This window comes from Papio anubis, chromosome 17 (assembly GCF_008728515.1).
Source record: "Papio anubis isolate 15944 chromosome 17, Panubis1.0, whole genome shotgun sequence".
NCBI classification, from domain to species: Eukaryota; Metazoa; Chordata; class Mammalia; order Primates; family Cercopithecidae; genus Papio; species Papio anubis.
The window spans coordinates 18,452,762-18,473,752 of NC_044992.1; the positions used below are offsets into that span (position 1 = coordinate 18,452,762).

General features: G+C 44.7%; 1 protein-coding gene across 1 annotated transcript; it reads left to right on the top strand.

Moving 5' to 3' along the window:
- Positions 1-2,039: 2,039 nt before the first annotated feature.
- LOC116271024 (multidrug and toxin extrusion protein 2-like) lies at positions 2,040-19,971 on the top strand. The gene is made up of 4 exons (XM_031657414.1): positions 2,040-2,954; positions 13,928-14,041; positions 15,592-15,659; positions 19,831-19,971. The coding sequence occupies exons 1-4, from the start codon at positions 2,837-2,839 to the stop codon at positions 19,834-19,836; spliced, it is 306 nt and encodes a 101-aa protein (XP_031513274.1). The 5' UTR covers positions 2,040-2,836; the 3' UTR covers positions 19,837-19,971.
- Positions 19,972-20,991: the final 1,020 nt, after the last annotated feature.

Below are 20,991 nucleotides of genomic sequence, written 5' to 3' on the forward strand. Positions count from 1 at the left end.
TAATGAGAAGTGTATGTTGTTCTGTTTAAACTTACAGGCAGCATTCTTGTTCCAGCTGCAGACAAGATATTTACAAAGTCAGGTATCTTTTTATAATTTTTACTCCATAATCCTGGAAATGTCTAGTGAATATTCGTAGGGAATGTTCTATAAAAGTAATTCACATTTTTCCCCCTTTAATTCTACTCTAGAGTTCTTTGCCTGAGAGATTGAGGCCTTGTAGGTGAATATCGTCTAGCCTGAGAGAGACGGCTGTATCAATCCGTCCCATTCCCCTTTCAATCACCGCCACCCGCTTCTCTCTGCAGCCCCTGCCCAACCCCTCCCCTCTCTTGGGGCTGGTGCCAACTTTGCATCTGGCCTGGGGCCTGGCTCTTGTGCTTCTGCTTTGAGAGGAGGGCCTGGGGTCCCTACAGCCACGAGGGAGCAGCGAAGGAGTCTGCGGGCAAGGTTTGGGTAGACGGTGGAGAGAAGCAGGGCTCTGCCTCCTTGGGTCCCTTCTCGTCCATCTGAGGCCGCAGCCCTCTTGCCTTGCCCAGCTTTGTTAACAGTCTGCTCTCTGTTTCAATGCAGGTACGAAAGAGAGGTTTTACTGAAAGAAAATGTTTGAACAGACAGCATAAACAAAAGAAATGAGTGACTGGCGCCTACAACAACAGGGTGAGCCTGTTCCGCACACCTGCTATGAAGCCGGCTGCTGGGTGTCTTGTATGCAAGAACTTTAGCAACTTGGCCCAGATATCTTCCAAGCTGCCTCTCCTCCACTTCACACCAGGGCCCATTTGCCCTTCAGGAGCTTTTCTCTCTCTGCTGCTGTTCTGGAAACTATGACCTACCAGATCATTCAGAAGCATCTTCAAGCTTCTGGTTGGGATGGCTAGACGCTGCACCAACGGAGGAGACTAATCTGGTCATCTCAGTTCCTGATCATTCCAGTCCTGCGTAACTTTGCCATCATTTAAATTGTTCCCTGTTTAACTGTGAGTGTTCCCTTGACAGGGTAGCTAATTAGCTTTCGAAAATGTGAATGTTTTCCTATTTGTTTGGGGGTTTTAGGGCATCATCATGCCTCAAGTTATTACCGGGATTGCAGCAAATGTCATCGACGTGGGCATGAATGCCCTCTTGCTGTATGCCCTGGACCTCAGAGTGGTGTAAGTCATGACCCCTTCATTCAACAGATACTGAGTGTCTGCTGTGTGCGGTCTCCTGGCCCTGGAGCTGGGGATAGCGAGAGTGAAATCATTTGGTAGAGGGAATATGGACAGGTGGACAGGCAATAGAGTTGGGTGTTCAGGTGGTCTGTGTGCCAGGTGAGAATTGGGTGCCACAGGACCCCACAGGAGGAGCAGCCGGCTCAGGCTGTTGGAAGGAAGGTCAGTGGGTTAGTGGGTGGAGAGATAGGGATGGTGCCTGGGAAGAAGCGATGTGTAAGCTGATTGTGTGTCGAGGTGGAGTTCACCTAGAGAAGGGAGTTGCTGTGGTCTGTGAAGGCTGAAAGGGGCCACCCTAGCAAAGACAGGGTGGGGCAGACACCTTAGGGATTCTCCCAGCATCTTGGAATTGTAAGAAACTGAACCCAATTGCATCTTTATGAAGCTTGAGGAGATGAGGGTCCCAGAAAGAAAGCACTACCGATTCGCCTGTCCCTCACTGGGGGACACTTCTGTGCATGGAGCCAGAGCCAGGCTCCTCAGCGTGGCTAGGAAGTCTTTAAAGGCTGGCTGAGGGCCGGGCGCGGTGGCTCAAGCCTGTAATCCCAGCACTTTGGGAGGCCGAGACGGGCGGATCACAAGGTCAGGAGATCGAGACCATCCTGGCGAACACAGTGAAACCCCGTCTCTACTAAAAATACATAAAAAACTAGCCGGGCGAGGTGGCGGGCGCCTGTAGTCCCAGCTACTCGGGAGGCTGAGGCAGGAGAATGGAGTAAACCCGGGAGGCGGAGCTTGCAGTGAGCTGAGATCCGGCCACTGCACTCCAGCCTGGGCTACAGAGCGAGACTCCGTCTCAAAAAAAATAAAAATAAAAAATAAAGGCTGGCTGAGGACGGAACATAAGAACACATCAGTGAAACACACCTTCTGCTAGAAAGCTGGACAAGGCGCTGGCCCAGGAAGCTGGAGTCCCACAGGGAGGTGTGAGCACCAGTTGGTTGACCCATGTCCAGAAACAGGAGGTCTGGGCCGCCCAGGTTCTCCTGGGAGGTGGGCCTCAGAAACTGTCTCTTAGAGGTTTCCCCAACAGATGTACACAGGGAAGCTTGGGGATATAGGGGAAAAGGAGAAGAAAATTTAGGAATAGATTAACAAAGGGTAAAATGGAGGATTGGGTAGGGGAGTGGAATGGAAAAATAGACAGGAGGACAGAGTCCCTGGCTCTCTATGCCAGAGTGGGGCATGGTTCTATTTGTTGTGATAAAATGTGACCTATGGAAGACGCTCCAAGGTTATTTTCCAATACAAAGCAGATGTATTATAATCCCAGGAAACAAAACTGCTATGTCCTAGACCAGTGTTTTGAACACAGTAATGTTTGATGTATCCCTTTTAACTAATTATGTTCAGGGATTTATCTGATGGGTTAAGACTCTCACAACATGGAATGGTGATACATCTTTATGTCCTTTTGTTTTTCCATCGAGGAATAACATTGGGTTCTTCCACAAAATTTAATCTTGGTGGAAAGAAAAAAAGTCTATTATAAGTGGATTTGGGAAAATATTAAAAGTCCAGGAGTTCCAGCCTCATCTAATAACTGTGATTCTTACCTCGGAGCAAAAGCTTGTGGAAGGTGGCCTGTTTATTTTCATCCAGAAGGAATATACCTGCGGATAATGATGACTTTTCTTCTGCAGAGGATCTGCCTGGGCCAACACCACTTCCAGTTCTCCCTGTCTGCTCTGCTTTTCCTGTATATGTGGTGGACAAAAGTCTACGTCGACACCTGGGGAGGTAAGGGTGTGTCCGGAATTTATTCCTTCCGGTGGGTTCTTGGTCTCCCTGACTTCAAGAATGAAGCCACGGACCTTCGCGGTGAGTGTTACAGTTCTTAAAGATGGTGTGTCCAGAGTTTGTTCCTTCAGATGTTCAGATGTGTCCAGAGTTTCTTCCTTCTGATGGGTTCGTGGTCTCGCTGACTTCAAGAAAGAAGCCCGCGGCGAGTGTTACAGCTCTTAAAGGTGATGTGGACCCAAAGGGTGAGCAGCATCAAGATTGTGAAGAGCAAAAGAATGAAGCTTCCACAGCACAGAAGGGGACTTGAGCGGGTTGCCGCTGCTGGATGGGGTGGCCAGCTTTTATTCCCTTATTTGGCCCCACCCACGTCTTGCTGCTTGGTCCATTTTACAGAGTGCTGATTGATACATTTACATACCTTAAGCTAGACACAGAGTGCTGACTGGTGCGTTTACAATCCTTTAGCTAGACACAGAGCACTGATTGGTACGTTTTTACAGAGTGCTGATTGGTGTGTTTATGATCCTTTAGCTAGACACAAAAGTTCTCAAAGTCCCCACTTGATCCAGGAAGTCCAGTGGGCTTTACCTCTCAAGGGGACATTGATTTCTTATTATGTGATTTGTTATTCAGAAAGATGTAATTCTGGTTTTTGGATGTTTTTCTCCCAGGTTATTATTATTATCTTTTGGGAAATCTAAAAATTATAGAAAAAGTTTAAGTTACTGAAAACATGAAAATTACAGGGTCAATGTGAGATTTTTAAAAACGTCCATGAAAGCAGTTTTTGTTCATAGAAGACTATTTGTAGGTACTGGGTGTTAGGAATTAATGTTTAATGAATTAAAATGATAAATACAAAATCCAGGCCGGGCGCAGTAGCTCATGTCTGTAAAACCAGCACTTTGGGAGGCCGAGGTGGGCAGATCACCTGAGGTCAGGAGTTCGAGACCAGCCTGGCCAACATGGAGAAACCCCATCTCTACTAAAAATACAAAAATTAGCCTGTAATCCCAGCACTTTGGGAGGCCAAGATGGGTGGATCACGAGGTCAGGAGATTGATACCATCTTGGTTAACGTGGTGAAACCCCGTCTCTACTAAAAATACAAAAAGTTAGCCAGTCATGGTGGCAGGCGCCCATAGTACCAGCTACTTGGGAGGCTGAGGCAGGTGAATGGCGTGAACCAGGAGGCAGAACCTGCAGTGAGCCGAGATCGCGCCACTGCACTCCAGCCTGGGCTACAGAGCAAGACTCTGTCTCAACAAAAAAATAATAAAATAAAATACAAAAATTAGCTGGACATGGTGGCACATGCCTGTAGTCCCAGCTACTCGGGAGGCTGAGGCAGGAGAATCGCTTGAACCTGGGAAGTGGAGATTGAGCTGAGATCACACCATCACACTCCAGTCTGGGCAACACAGTGAGACTCCGTCTCAGAAAAAAGAAAAAGAAAGATAAATACAAAATATCCTACTTGTTCCTTGCAAATCATTCTGTTCTATTAGTGTCTTATCAATTCAAATAAGCAGACTGAACTCTTAAATAATCAGTACCACTGGCTGGGTGCGGTGGCTCATGCCTGTAATCCCAGCACTTTGGGAGGCTGAAGTGGGCGGATCACCTGAGGTCAGGAGTTCGAGACCAGCCTGACGAACATGGAGAAACCCCGTCTCTGCTAAAAATACAAAATTAGCTGGGCATGGTGGCAGCGCATGCCCGTAATCCCAGCTACTCGGGAGGCTGAGGTAGGAGAATCGCTTGAACCTGGGAGGTGGAGGTTGCAGTGAGCCAAGATCGTGCCATTGCAATCCCTCCTGGGCAACAACAGAGAAACTCTGTCTCAAAAAAAATAAAATAAAATAAAAATAAATAAATAAATAAATAAATAATTAGTACCACTTACAACTTAGCTAAATTCCTTTAAATATTTTAACATGCATCTGTATGTTTAATAGATTAGGTTTGTTGTTGTTTTTCTATTTGTTCCAGCTTTATTGAGGTATAATTGACAATTAAAACTTGTATATATTTAAAGTGTACAACATGATGGGTCTTTGTTTTTTTCTTGAGTCACTTAGCTTCTGACAACATGTTGTTTTGATATGTGTGTACATTCTGAAATGATTACCACTATTAAGCTAATTAACATATCCATCACCTTGCATAGTTCCCCCCCCTCCTTTTTTTTTTTTTTTGAGATGGAGTCTTGCACTGTTTCCCAGGCTGGAGCTAAATGGCGTGATCTCGGCTCACTGCAACCTCCGCCTCATGGGTTCAAGGAATTCTCCTGCCTCAGCCTCCCGAGTAGCTGGGATTACAGGTGCCCACCACCACGCCTGGCTAATTTTTTGTAGTTTTAGTAAAGACAGGGTTTCATTATGTTGGCCAGGCGGGTCTTGAACTCCTGACCTCATGATCCACCCGCCACGGCCTCCTAAAGTGCTGGGATTACAGGTGTGAGCTACTGCACCCGGCCTAGTTCCCCTTTCTTTGCACATGGTAAGAATACTTGAGATCTACTCCCTGAGCAAATTTCAAGTATCCAATACATTATCATTAATTGTGCTCACCGTGTTGTACATTAGTTCCCCAGAACTTATTCATCTTATAGCTGAAAGTTTGTACCCTTTGATCGACATGTCCCCATTTCTCCCACCCCCTAAGATAAGTGAGATCATACAGTATTTGTGTTTCTGAGCCTGCCTTATTTCACTTAGCATGATGGCTTCTAGGTTCTTCCATGTTGTTGCAAATGACAGGATTTCATTATTTCTTTTTTTTTTTTTTGAGACGGAGTCTCTTCTGTCAGCCCCAGGCTGGAGTGCAGTGGCCGGATCTCAGCTCACTGCAAGTCTGGCTTCCCCGGCTTTTCACGCCATTCTTCCTGCCTCAGCCTCCCGGTAGCTGGGACTACAGGCTGCTCGCCACCTCGCCCCGGCTATTTTTTGTATTTTTATAGAGACGGGGCCACCGTGTTAGCCAGGATGGTCTCTATCTCCTGATTCCGGGTGGATCCGCCTGGCCTCGCCTCCCAAAGTGCTGGGATTACAGGCTTCAGCCACCGCGCTCGCCAGGATTTCATTACTTTTTATGGCTGGATAATATTCCATTGTCTGCGTGCATGCGTGTGTGCACGCACATGCATGTATGCACCACATTCTCTTTATTCCACTGGCCATGGACACTTAGGTCATTTCCTTATCTTGGCTAATGTGAATAATGCTGCAACGAACACGGGAGTGCAGCTCTCTCTTTGAGAAAGTAATTTCCTTTTGATATATGCCCAGAAGGATTACTGGATCATATGATTGTTATATTTTTACATTTTTGAGGAACCGCCATACTTTTTTCTATACTGGCTATACCAATTTACATTACTACCAAAATTGTACAAAAGTCCTCTTTCCTTCATACATTTGTCAACACCTTCTTTTTGGTAATGGCTGTGCTAAGAGGTGTGAGGTGATAGATATCTCAGTGTGGTTTGGATTTCTATTTCTCTGATGATTTGTAATGTAGAACACCTTTTCATATACCTGTTGGTCATTCGTATATCTTTTTTTTTTTTTTTTGAGACAGAGTCTTGCTCCGTCACCAGGTTGGAGTGCAGGCATAATCTTGGCTCACTACAACCTCCGCCTCCTGGGTTCAAGCGATTCTCCTGCCTCAGCCTCCCGAGTAGCTGGGATTACAGGCACGCACCACCACACCCGGTTGTATTTTTACTAGAGACGGGGTTTCACCATGTTGGCCAGGATGGCCTTGATCTCTTGACCTCGTGATCCACCCTCCTCGGCCTCCCAAAGTGCTGGGATTACAGGCGTGAGCCACCATGCCCGGCCTTTTTCCTTTTTTTTAAGAGAGAAGGTCTCGCTATGTCGCCTAGGCTGAGTGCAGTGGTGCAATCATAGCTCATTGCTGCCTTGACCTCCTGAGCTCAAGGGATCCTCCTGCTTCAGCTTCCCGAGTAGCTGGGACTACAGGCGTGCACCATGGCACCTGGCCCTGTGTGTCTTCTTTTGATAAATGACTATTTAAAGCCTTTGTACATGGGTTGTTTTTTTTTTTTTTGCTATTGAGTTGTATGAGTTCCTTATTTATTTTGGATATCAGCACATTATTGGGTAAATGGTTTGCACATATCCTCTTCCATTCTGTACTTTACCTTTTAATTTTATTGATTATTTCCTTTGCTCTGCAGAAACGCTTTAGTTTTATGTAGTCCCACTTGTTATTTTTGTCTTTGTTGCCTATGCATTTGGTGTCATAGAAAAAAAAGCATTGCCAAGACTGATGTCATGGAGCTTTTCCCGTTTTCTCTGGGAGTTTTATGGTTTCTGGTCATGTTTAAGTCTTTAATCCACTTTGAGTTGATTTTTGTGTATGATGTAAGATGAGTCCAGTTTCTTTTCTTAATTTTTTTTCCAGCATGTGAATTTCTAGTTTTCTAACACCATCTGTTGAAGAGACTACTCCTCCCCAATTGTGTATTCTTGGAGCATTTGGTGATGATTCGTTGACTACGTATGTGTGGGTTTATTTCTGGGCTCTCTATTCTGTTCCCTTGGTCTGTGTGCCTTCCATTGCTAGTACCATACTGTTTTTTGTTTTAAGAGATGGAGTCTCACTCTGTCACACAGGCTGGAGTATAGTGGTGCCATCATAGCTCATTGCAGCCTTGAACTCCTCAGTTCAAGCGATCCTCCTTCCTCAGCCTTCTAAGTAGCTGGGACTACAGGTGTGTACCACCATGCCTGGGTAATTTTTTAAAAATTTTTTGTAGAGATAGGATCTTGCTGTGTTGCCCAGGCTGGTCTCAAACTCCTGAGCTCAAGTGATCCTTCTGCCTCAGCCTCCCAAAATGTTGGGATTATAGGCATGAGCCACCACACCCAGCCGCCATGCTGTTTTCATTATGATTATGATATAATTTGAAATCAGAATGTGTGATGCTTCCAGCTTTTTCAATATTGCTTTGGCTAATCGAGATCTTTTGTGGTTCTATGCTAATTTTTAGAATTGTTTTTCTATTCTGTAAAAAAAGTCTCTTGGAATTTTGATAAACATTGCATTGAATCTGTAGATCACTTTGGTAGTGTGAACATTTTGACAGTGTTGATTCTTTTGATTCATAAACGTGGGATATCTTTTCATTCATTTGTGTCTTCGATTTTTTTCATCAATGCTTTGTAGTTTTAAATATAAAGATCTCTCACCTGCTTGGTTACATTTTTTTCTAAGTATTTTATTCTTTTTGATTTAATTGTAAATGGATTTTTTATTTTTTCTTTTGGGACAGGGTCTCACTGTGTCGCCCAGGCTGGAGTGCAGTGGTGCTGGAGTGGAGCTGGCTCACTGCAACTTCTGCCTCCCAGGCTCAAGGGATCCTCTCACCTCAGCTTCCTGAGTAGCTGGGACTACAGGTGTGCACCACCATGCCCAGCTAATTTTTCTAATTTTTTTGTAGAGACGGGGTTTCGCCATGTTGCCCAGGCTAGGGAATTGTTTTCTTAATTTTTTTTTTTCGGATTGTTCATTGTTACTATAAAGAAACATAAACTATTTTTGTATATTGATTTTATATCTTGAAATGTCACTGAATTTTTAAATTAGTTCTAATAATTTTTTGGTGGAGTCTATAGGGTTTTCTCTATATACCATCATGACATCTGCAAACAGAACATTTTACTTCTTTCTCTCTGATTTAGATGCCTTGTATTTCTTTTTCTTGCCTAACTGCTGTGGCTAGGACTTCCAGTACTATGGTGAAAAGAAATAGTGAGAGTGAGCATTCCTTGTCTTTTTCCTGATCTTAGAGGAAAAGCTTTTACCTTTTTACCACTGAGTATGATGCTAGCTGTAGGCTTGTGATAGATGGCCTTTATTGTGTTGCAGTACTTTCCTTCTACACATAACTTGTTGAGAGGAGTTTTGTTTTTGAGACAGGGTCTTGCTCTTCACCCAGGCTGGAGTGCAGACCTCCTAGGCCCTAGCAATCCTCCGACCCCAGCCTCCCAAGTAGCTCAGACTACAGGCACATGCCACCAAACCTGGCTAATTTTTTTTTTTTTTTAATTTTCTGAAGAGACAGGGTCTCACTTTTTTTCTCAAGCTGGTCTCAAACTCCTGGAGTCAAGCAGTCCTCCTTCCTCAGCCTCCCAAAGCGCTGAGATTACAGGTGTGAGCCACTGCTCCCAGCCTGCTCTCTTGAATGTTTCTCTTGAATATTGCTGGGTATAGAAATCTAAGTGAAGCCCAGTGTGGTGGCTCACATCTGCAATCCCAGCACTTTTATTTATATTTAAAATGGTTTATAATTTCAATAATTATATTTTTTATGTCTAAGATTTTACTCAGTTCTTTTTTCTCTCTCTTATTTTGACACAGGGCCTCACTCTGTTGCCCAGGCTGGAGTACAGTGGTGTGATCTTGGCTCACTGCAACCTCCACCTCCCAGGCTCAAGCGATCCTCCCACCTCAGCCTCCCAAGTAGCTGGGACTACAAGTGTGTGCCACCCACACCCAGCTAATTTTTGTATTTTTTTGTAGAGACGGGGTCTTGCCATGTTGCCTGGGCTGATCTTGAACTCCTGACCTCAGGCAATCCACCAGCCTCAGCCTTCCAAAGTGTTGGGATTACAGGCCTGAGACACCGTGCCCAGCCCCTTGGTTCTTTTTTATATCTGTTGATTCTTATTTCAAAACCTCCTGCCTTTGAACATTTTAAGAATGCTTATTTAAATTTTTTTTTTCAGATTATCCTATTATTCCTACTTCACTGGGTATGAAATCTTTTGTGTGCTAGTTTTGTGAAGTTTCTTTCCTGGTATCAGATTTAATATCTGTTTATGTCTTGAGTCATGGAACATATCTATACCTATATTTTGTTGATTCTAAGACTCATAATTTTTCCATTTTAATGTCTTTAAAATTGGAATTCGTCTTTCAATTGATGTCTTAAGATCTTATGACACAGTTTAATTGTCAAACTGTTTTTGGCACATAATGACCTCATTGACATGATGAAATACAGTATTCGAGTTTACTCAGCAGTGTCAGATGGATGCCTGCCACCTGAGACTGTAGTTTTGACTGACTTCCTTATGGCTTTGTCTGTGCCCTTCTCTTTCGAGGGGGTTGTATTCCTGTGCGTCACATGTGTGCCTTGTCCGTTTTTTTAGGGTTGCATCTGCTCAGGTCTTGTGAAATATCCTTGCTCTAGAACCAGTGTCTTAGTTCAGGGTTTCCTCACTGTGACTGTGCTCTGGCTTCAGGCCTCTGTCCTGTGCACAGTGACCCTTTTGCTAGTGGCTTGGAATAGGTAGCGCGCTTGTGCCATGACTGCAGGCTGGCAGGCAGGTTTTCTGGTCCTCGTTTACACAAGGATGGGGGGACACCACTCTCCTGGCTCCTAAGTCCCTGCTCACTGGGACCTATGCTTTGACTCGCTCTCACCTTCTCACCATTCGTAGCCATCACAGTGCATGTAGCTCATTCTCTATTGTTCTTCATGTTGTTCTTCCCTCAAACCTTCACTTCCAAGTCTGCAGTTATGGGGTGAGGGCTGGCTCTTCTTCTTTCCTAGAGCAGACCATATTGCTTCCCGATAAGGTAAGTTGCCGATTGGCTCTTGGTGCCTTCTTTGCTTTTATGTTGCAGAAATTCTCGGTGTTTTTCAATGCCTGACTCCTCCCTTCTCCCCCTCCCCCTCCAGTCCTGAACCTCAGATGCAAAGCACTGAGTTTCTCATACTCACATTCATGGCATGCTGATGTCATCATTCCTTCCATTATCCCTGTCCCATTTTACCATTTTAGGGTATTTCTATCTTCATTTCAAAGTTTCCATTCTCCTCCCTCAAGGCACTCTCTCTGTGTTTTTATATATACATATATATACTTTTTTTGGAGACAGGGTCTCGCTCTGTGGCCCAGGCTGGAGTGCAGTGGCACAATCTTGCTTCACTGAACTCTCCATATCTCAGGCTCAGGTGATTCTCCCACCTCAGTCGCCTGAGTAGCTAGGACTACAGGTGTGCACCACCACACCAGGATCATTTTTCTATTTTTAGTAGAGACAGGGTTTCACTATATTGCCCCAGCTGGTCTTGAACTCCTGGCCTCGATTGATCCTCCTGCCTAAGCCTCCCAAAGTGCTGGGATTACAGGCATGAGCCACCGTGCCCAGCCAATGACATATATCTTTTAATATGCATCTTTAAAAAAATTTTTTTTGTCTGTATATATATGTTTATATTTACCTAATATAGTGTTATAGTTTAGACTTCTTCCCCCCCCCCCTTTCCCCTCCTCTTTTCTTCAGATTCTTGCTCTGTTGCCCAGGATGGAGTGCGGTGGTGTGATCTCAGTTCAATGCCACCTCCGCCTCCCAGGCTCAAGTGATTCTCCTGCCTCAGCCTCCAGAGTAGCTGGGATTACAGGCGCCCACTACCATGTCTGGCTAATTTTTGTATTTTTAGTACAGATGGGGTTTCACCATGGTGGCCAGGCTGGTCTCGAACTCCTGGCCTCAAGTGATCTGTCTGCCTCAGCCTCCCAAAGTACTGGCACTGCAGGCGTGAGCCACCACACTTGGCTAGACTTCTTTCTTTTTTGTAAACCTTTTCACTTAGCACAGATGTTGGCAAACCCATGAACTTGCAGCCTGTTTTTTTAAAATAAAGTTTTATTGAAACACAGCCAAGTGTAATCACTTACATGTTGCCCATGGCTGTTCTTAGGCTGCTAGAGCAAAGTTGAGTGGTTGCCACAGAGACCATTTGGCCTGCAAAGTAGAAAATATTTACCATCTGGCCCTTTACAGAAAAAGTTTGTTAACCCCTGACTTTGCACATTGTTTTCTTTTTATATTTTTTCTAATTGTGGTAAAATATGCATAACACAAAATTTATCACTTTAACCATTCTTATGTGTATAGTCGGTGGCATGAAGTCCATTCACATTGTTGTAAAGCCATCACCACCTCCCATCTCTAGAACTTTTGCAGTTTGCAGAACTGAAACTATGTGCTCATTATACAACTCCCCATTCCTCCCTGCCCTTGAACTCCTGACAGCCACCATTTTACTTTTTGTTCTTATGAGTTTAACTATTCTTGATTCATCATATAATTGAAGGTCATATGGTATTTGTCGTTTTGTTACCCACCCACTCAACATAATGTCCTCAAGATTCATCCCTGTTTAACACATTTCAGAATTCCCTTCCTTTTTAAGGCTGAATTGTATTCCATTGTATGTATACACCACCTTTGTTTTATCCATTCATGCACTGATAGACACAAGGGTTCTCCAACCTTTTGGCTTTTGTGAATAGTACTGCTTTGAACATGGGTGTTCAAATATCTCTTCAAGACCTTTCTTTTGATTCTTTGGAGCATATACTCAGAAGTGGAATTACTGGATCATATGGGGATTCTATTTTTAATTTTTTGAGAAACTATCATACTGTTTTTCCACATCAGCTGCACCATTCCCACCAACGGTGCACAAGGGGTCTAGTGCTCCACATCCTCACCAACAGTTGTTATTTTCTGGGTTTTTTGATAGTGGCCATCCTAATGGGTATGATGTGATGTCTCACTTTGGTTTTGATTTGCATTTCCTTCAGGTTACTGATGTTGAGCATTTTTTCATATATTCATTGACCATTTATGTATCATCTTTGGAGAAATGCCTCTTCAAGTCTGTTGCCCTCCCTTTTTTAAAACAGGTTACTTCTTTTGTTGTTGTTGAGTGTAGGAATTTTGTTGTTGATGTTGTTGTTGTTGGTTTTGTTTTGAGATGGAGTCCCGCTCTGTCGCCCAGGCTGGAGTGCAGTAGCGCGATCTCGGTTCACCGCAACCTCCACCTCCCAGGTTCAGGTGATTCTCCTGTCTCAGCCTCCTGAGTAGCTGGGATCACAGGCGCCCACTACCATGCCTGGCTAATTTTTTGTATTTTTAGTAGAGACAGGACTTTACCATGTTGGCCAGGCTGGTCTTGAACTCCTGACCTCAGGTGATTCACCCGCCTTGGCCTCCCAAAGTGCTGGGATTACAGGCGTGAGCCACTGCGCCTGGCCATAGAAATTTTTTATGTATTCTGGACATTATGATATCCAGATATCCTTATATGATTTGCAAATATTTTCTCCCATTCCATGGGTTGCCCTTTCACTCTGCTGATTGTGTCCTTTGATACACACAAGTTTTTTATTTTGATGTAGTCCAATTTATCTATGTTTACTTTTGTTGCCTGTGAGCACTATGTATTTTAAATATCCACATTGCTATATATACATCAATTTTGCTTTTAATCATAATGTACATCTATCATATTTTACTCCTCTAGTTCTGTGTTGTCTCCCACACCCCTCAACTAACGTCTGCCACAGTGAATATTCTACATGTCTTTTTTTTTTTTGAAAGGAGTCTCACCCTGTTGCCCAGGCTGGAATGCAGTGGTGCGATCTCAGCTCACTGAAACCTCCGCCTCCCGAGTTCAAGCGATTCTCCTGCCTCAGCCTCCCGAGTAGCTGGGATTTACAGGCGTGTGCCACCACACCCGGCTAATTTTTTGTATCTTTAGTATAGACGGGGTTTCGCCATGTTGGCCAGGCTGGTCTTGAACTCCTGACCTCATGATCCACCTACCTTGGCCTCCCAAAGTGCTGGGATTACAGGCGTGAGCCACCTCGCCTGGCTTTCTACATGTCTTTTTACAGAGGTCTACAAAAATCCCTCTGCCATTTATACCCAGGAGTAGAATGTGTGGGTGAAAGGGCATCTACTGAGTCTTGCCAGCTTAGGGCCTGCCATCTCAATCTGTTTGGCATCTTTATACTTTGCTGGAGAACTGAGGTTGCACCTAGTCTCTGGCCATTTGCGGGGTATGGGTATGTGAAACAGAATTGTTGGTGCCAGAGACTGTTGAAAAGCAAAAGCCTGTTTTCTTTCCTGTTCCCTAGGTTGGACAAGGGAGTGCTTCCAGGAGTGGGGCTCCTACATCTGCCTGGTTATTTCCAGTATGTTCATGGTGTGCATTGAGCGGTGGACCTTTGAGATCGGAAACTTCCTTGCAGGTTTGTCAGCAGTCCAGCCGAAAGCTGTCCTCAGCCCGGCCAGTCAGGTCTCCAGAGATTCCCAGGAAGCTCCAGCTTTGCTGCTTTGTCCTGCCTCATTTCATTAGGCTCTCATGGAGGTTTTCAATATAGGTTTAAGCCCTCATCCCATCGTTAGCAGCCTCAGGCTGGGTGGGGTTTTGGCTCTACTGCAGCACCCGTCATTTTGTAAGTGAGGAAAGGGAAGCTGCTGGTCAGAGGTCTGCCAGAGGTCACGAACTGAAGGAATAAAAGCCCGACCCCAGGCCTCATGAACTAGCTTGTGCCTCAGCTCACTTTGGCCCGGCATCAAGCCAAATTGGTTTTTAATTTTAAGTAATTTATTTTTTTGAGACAGAGACTCGCTCTGTCACCCAGGCTGGCGTACAGTGGCGCGATCTCGGCTCACTGCACCCTCTGCCTCCCTAGTTCAAGCGATTCTCCTGCCTTAGCCTCCCAAGTAGCTGAGACTACAGGCGTGCACTACCATGCCTGGCTAATTTTTGTATTTTTGGTAGAGATGGGGTTTCACCATGTTGGCCAGGCTGGTCTGGAACTCCTGACCTCGAGTGATCCACCTGCCTTGGCCTCCCAAAGTGCTGGGATTACAGGCATGAGCCACCGCACCAGCCCAAGTCAAATTTCTATGAGTTGTATGTACACAGGGCAACTGATTCAGCCCTGTTTTAGCCATGGCCTGTGTTTCTGTTGGAACTGTAATCGTTTTTGCCGTAGATATTTACCTTAGCCATTTTGTTATTAGTAAAGTAACAAACAGTCGATGCAGAGGGTGACAGTGATGACGTTGCCATTTCTATGGACACTCGCACACATCAACAGTCCCATCAGCTATCTGTAGAGTTCTGCAGCCTCCGCCTCCCCTCCCACCATGTGACCCCATGTCTCTCTAGGGAGTGACTTGCAACTCTTAACAGCCTCACTTTCTTTTGCTTTTTGGGGGTGGGGGTAGGGTCTCAGTCTGTCACCCAAGCTGGAGTGCAGTGGTGCCATTAGGGCTCACTACAGCCTCGACCTTCTGGGCTCAAGTGCTCCTCCAGCCTCAGCCTCCTGAGTAGCTGGGACTACAGGAGTGTGCCACCATGCCCAACTAATGTTTTGGGATTTTTTTTTTTTTTTTTTTTGTAGAGATGGGGTTCTCCCTATGTTGCTCAGGCTGGTCTCAAACTCCTGGGCTCAGGTGATCCTGCACCTCAGCCTCCCAAAGTACTGGGATTACAGGTGTGAGCCACTGCACCTGGCCATTCTTTTTTCTACTTTGAACCTAATGTTTTGTTCCCTAGTGGAGTAGGGATTTGTAGAATGAACCTGTGTTACATCTGAGCTGCCTGAGATCATGGTCATGGCAACTGCTCAGGGCAGGATGTCTGGGCTTCTCAGCACACGTGGTGAATTCTGCCACCAAGTTATGCTTCTTGGGGGCATTCTTGGGTTCTCTTAAAATAAGTTCTAGTTTCAAAAGGAAAATGTTTATATACTTTTTGAAATGTGTTTTGTGCGTGCTGACGTTTCAGGACTGATGGACGTGACGGAGCTCGGCGCCCAGGGCATCATCTATGAGCTGGCATTGGTGGCCTACATGGTAAGGACTCGGGTGAGACTCGGGACGAGACCTGGCACCTTCTCTGCTTAAACCTGCTGCGCCACTGTCATTGCGTTCACTCAGCAGATGTGCACCATGGGAAGGGAGGAACCAGGCAGCACAAGCGAGAGAGGACAGTGCAGTGGGGACAGCATAGACGGGGGCCAGACACACGGAGCTGTCCTGGCCATGTCGTTCCCCAACTGTGTGACCTGGGCTTGTTACTTAACCTTTCCAAGCTTTAGTTTCCTCATATACAAAATGGGGAGGGGGGAAACAACCTACTTTGCAGGTGAAGACTGAATGAGAATGCATATGCAACACGCACCACGACGCCTGGCACATATGTTCACCCGACGTGGAGTTGGTGCTAGGATGCAGTGGGGTGTGAGATGGGGTCAGCTCCTGCCCTCTGTGGCTCACGGCCCAATAGGGAGACAGAGATGAAGCAAGTACACAGATGAGTGAGAGCATCGTAAATGTATGTGATAGGTAACATTTAAAAGCAAAAGCAGTGCCAGGTGCGGTGGCTCACGCCTGTAATCCCAGCGCTTTGGGAGGCTGAGGAGGGCAGATCACCTGAGGTCAGGAGTTCAAGACCAGCTGGACCAACATGGTGAAACCCTGTCTCTATTAAAAATACAAAAATTAACTGGGTGTGGTGGTGCGCCCCTGTATTCCCAGCTACTCAGGAGTCTGGCCAGGAGAACTGCTTGAACCTGGGAAGGGGAGGTTGCAGTAAGCTGAGAGTGCACCACTGCCCTCCAGCCTGGGCGACAAAAGTGAAACTCCATCTCAAAATAAAAACAAAAACAAAAACAAAGCAAAAGTAGGACTGAGATGCATGAAAACAGAGATGACACCTTTTTGGCTTGGGTAGTCAGGAACGGTCTTTCTTCATTGCTGTTTAAGCTGAGATTTGAAGGATGAGAGGAGCCAGCTTGGAAGTCTGTGCGCAGGAACCAACTGCTCAGCCTGGGCCAAGGCTCTGCAATGGGTCCAAGCACCTGGCGTGGAAGAGGTGAAGGGTTAGTGAGGAGAGGAGGGTAGAGGGAGGCTGGAGGCAGCATGCAGGGCCTGTAGGCTCCAGAAGGAAACAGCCATTCTTGGTGCCACGTAGAAGTGGGCTTAGAGGGGCACAGGTGTGGGTGGGAGTTGGGAGGGCAGAAGAAGGCTGTTGGAATCGTCCAGGGGAACAAGCAGGAGGCTGCTGGTGGGGGAGGAGAGAAGGGGGTGGATCAGTTACGTGTAGAGGCAGAATCGACAGGTTATGATCAGGGTTTGGTTGTGGAATGCAAGACAGTGAAGGAGAAGGGTCACAGACTGCAGAGTTTCTGGCTTGAGCAACTGTAGCAGTAATGCCTGTTTGCCTTTTGATGCTTTTTGAATGTCCCAACCCAGTGCAGATATCCCCTTTGTTTTGTTTGTTTCTTGTTTGTTTTGTTTTTAAAAGGTCAACTGAGGCCATCTCAGCAGTGGAATTATGGGCCATTTGTGTGTGTGTGTATATGTATATGTACACATATATATGCGTATATATACTATTATTGACTGTACAACAAAACCTGATCCATACGAATATTGATCCGTACTAGAAATTCTTAATATTGCATAGTGCATATATTCGTTCATTGGACATGGCACATTTCAGTCAAGAAATCTCTTGTCAACCTGGATATCCCTGCCAGGTTTTGGTCTCTTAATCTACCAGCCTCCGAGAAATCATCATCCCGCTGGGGAGTGCTACCCTCCTCATTCCAGGCCCGTAACACTTGGGGGCGACTGTCCTGAAACTATACCTGGCATCTGGTTCTTACTTCAGGGCCATAAAACTAAGATCGCCCACATGTTCCCCTTAAATAAGACATCTCGATGGACTAATGACTACCACCCTATTAACCAGTCGTGGGAGCGCTGTCATGCATTTGGTATTTTTAACTTTGGGGGATGCTGTCACTCACCATTGCATAAGGCCTAGTCCCCTCCGAATCCGCCATAGATGAACTTGGATTTGATTCCTGCTAAATCAATTGTAGAAGCTGAGCTTATATTGAATATTCCAGGCTGGCATAATAAGCATAAGGTATCAATTAATTCATGCTTGAAAGACATAACAATTAATCAATAGGCACGTATGCTCACGCATGTCCGCTCACTTTCAAGAACGATTTCCATTAAATCCGCAAAAACAAGAGACTAAAATGCAACCCAGTCAGAGCCCAGAAATCATATTTTAACCATGAATACCCCAACAGCCGCCCCTCGATGGATGTCATTTTCCTAAAAATCTTAAGATCCTCCTACTAAATTAAGCCTCCATTTTATATAATAAATACAATCACTAAATTTCCACCCTAATACTGATATAATACCTTGAGCGTACCCCTCTGAAAGTGCTACCCCATACACCATACCCTAAATCAATTATGTCCGAATTATGAGTGGTCCTCTCAGCCAAACCTCTGCTAACTCAACTTTAAAGTCCCTGAATTCCCAGAACTGTAAACAACTATTTATACTTACTTCTTTCCTTCTCATATTTTAATTTTACATAAGTATTTATGCAGTTAATGTAGCTTAATTATTCAAAGCAAGACACTGAAAATGTCTAGATGGGCCTGCACAATCCCATAAACAGATAGGTTTGGTCCTGGCCTTTCTATTAGCTTTTAGTAAGATTACACATGCAAGCACCCACGCCCCAGTGAAAATGCCTTCTAGATCACCCAGATCAAAAGAAGCAGGTATCAAGCACACATAAATGCAGCTCAAAACACTTTGCTCAACCACACCCCCATGGGAAACAGCAATGATAAATCATTATTAATAAGTGAAAGTTTAACCTATGCTGATATCTAGGGTTGGTCAATTTCGTGCCAGCCACCGTGGCCATACGATTAACCCAAGTTAATAAAACTCTGCGTAAAGAGTGTTTAAAGTCTGGCCTCAATAAAGCTAAACTCCATCTAAGTTGTAAAAAACTCCAGCTGAAATAAACTATACTAGGAAAGTGGCTTTAATACCCTGAAGATACAATAGCTAAGACCCATGCTGGGATTAGATACCCCACTATGCTTAGCCCTAAACTCTAATAGTTACATTAACAAAACCATTCGCCAGAATACTACAAGCAACAGCTTAAAACTCAAAGGACTTGGTGGTGCTTTATATCCCTCTAGAGGAGCCTGTTCTATAATCGATAAACCCTGATACACCTCACCACTTCTTGCCCCCGGTCTGTATACCGCCATCTTCAGCAAACCCTAAAAAGGTTGTAGAGTAGGCCGGGCGCAGTGGCTCACGCCTGTAATCCCAGCACTTTGGGAGGCCGAGTTGGGCGGATCAAGAGGTCAGGAGACCAAGACCATCCTGGGTAACATGGTGAAAGCCCATCTCTACTAAAAATATAAAAAATTAGCCGGGTGTGCTGGCGGGTGCCTGTAGTCCCAGCTACTAGGGAGGCCGAGGCAGGAGAATGGCGTGAACCCAGGAGGCGGAGCTTGCAGTGAGCCAAGATTGCACCACGGCACTCCAGCCTGGGTGACACAGCGAGACGCCGTCTCAAAAAAAAAAAAAAAAAGAAAAAGTTTAACTGTTAATCTAAAGAGGGATAGCTCTTTAAACCATAGGAAACAGCCTTCCAACAGAGAGTAAAAAATATTACCACCACAGTTGGCCCAAAAGCAGCCACCAATTAAGAAAGCATTCAAGCTCAACATCTATCTATCTTAAATTCTAATCACTCCACTGAACTCCTAACATCACATTGGACTAATCTATTACTTAATAGAAGCAATAATGTTAATGTAAGTAACATGAAGATATTCTTCATTGCATAAGCTTACATCAGATCGGAATAACCCATTGAAAGCCTAGTATTAATAAGCACCCTATTATTTATACTGTTAATCCAACACAGGTATGCTCTAAGGAAAGATTACAAAAAGTAAAAGGAACTCGGCAAATCTTACCCTGCCTGTTTACCAAAAACATCACCTCTAGTATTACCAGTATTAGAGGCACTGCCTGCTCCGTGACATACGTTCAACAGCTGCGGTATCCTGACCATGCAAAGGCAGCCTAATCACTTGTTCCCTAAATAGGGACTTGTATGAATGGCCACATGAGGGTTCAGCTGTCTATTACTTTTTTTTTTTTTTTTTGATTACAGGCGTGAGCCACTGTGCCCGGCCAGCTGTCTCTTACTTTTAATCAGTGAAATTGACTTATCCGTGAAGAGGCGGATATAAGAGAAGACCCTATGAAGTTTTAATTTATTAATGCAAATAAAAACTCAAAAAAAGCCCACAGACCCTAGCCTACTATCCCTGCATTAAAAATTTTGGTTGGGGTGACCTCGGAGCATAATCCAACCTCCAAACAACCTAAACTAAGACTGCGCTAGTCTAAGTGAGTTAATATACATTGACCCAATAATTTGATCAACGGAATAAGTTACCCTAGGGATAGCAGCACAATCCTATTCTAGAGTTCATATCGACAATAGGGTTTACGACCTTATGTTGGATCAGGACATGCTAATAATGGTTGCAATGAGCCAAGATCTTGCCATTGCATTCCAGCCTGGGCAACAAAAGCAAAACTCATCTCAAAAAAAAAATAAAAATCATTAGACATAAAAGAAGGAATTGAAACCAAAAGAACAATATTGGAAAAAGGACCACAGAGAACACAGAAGTAAAAAATATATCCATTGACATCTAATACTTGGTAGACTAAACTACAGATTAGTTATAACCAAAAGAGTAAATAATGAACTTGAAGATAGATTTGTGGAAATTCCCCAGAATAAAAGATATGTAAAGAGATGGAATGTATGCAAAATCTAGGTGTTTTCTTGTTGTGTGTGTTTTTTGTTTTTTTTTTGAGACAGAGTTTCACTCTGTCATCTAGGCTGGAGTGCAGTGGCGCAATCTCGGCTCACTGCAACTTCCGCCTCCCAGGATTAAGGAGAAAGGTGGCAGAAGCCCTGGCAGGATTGAAGCTGCTCCTTTCAGTTTGCAATTCAACATGAGAAATCACTTCAGGGCTGGTAAAAAAGAGGCCTTGACCTCTGTCTTTAGATTTACAGTCTCATGCTTACTCAGCCATTTTACCTCTTTCCCACTTATGTTCATCAGTCGTTGATTGTTTTCAATTAACCACAAAGATACCGGAACACTATACCTGCTATTTGGCGCACGAGTGGGGATAGTGGGCACCGCCTTAAGCCTTCTAATTCGAGCAGAATTAGGCCAACCAGGAACTCGGCTAGGAGATGATCAGATCTACAATGTTATTGTTACCACCCACGCAGTCGTCATATTCTTTA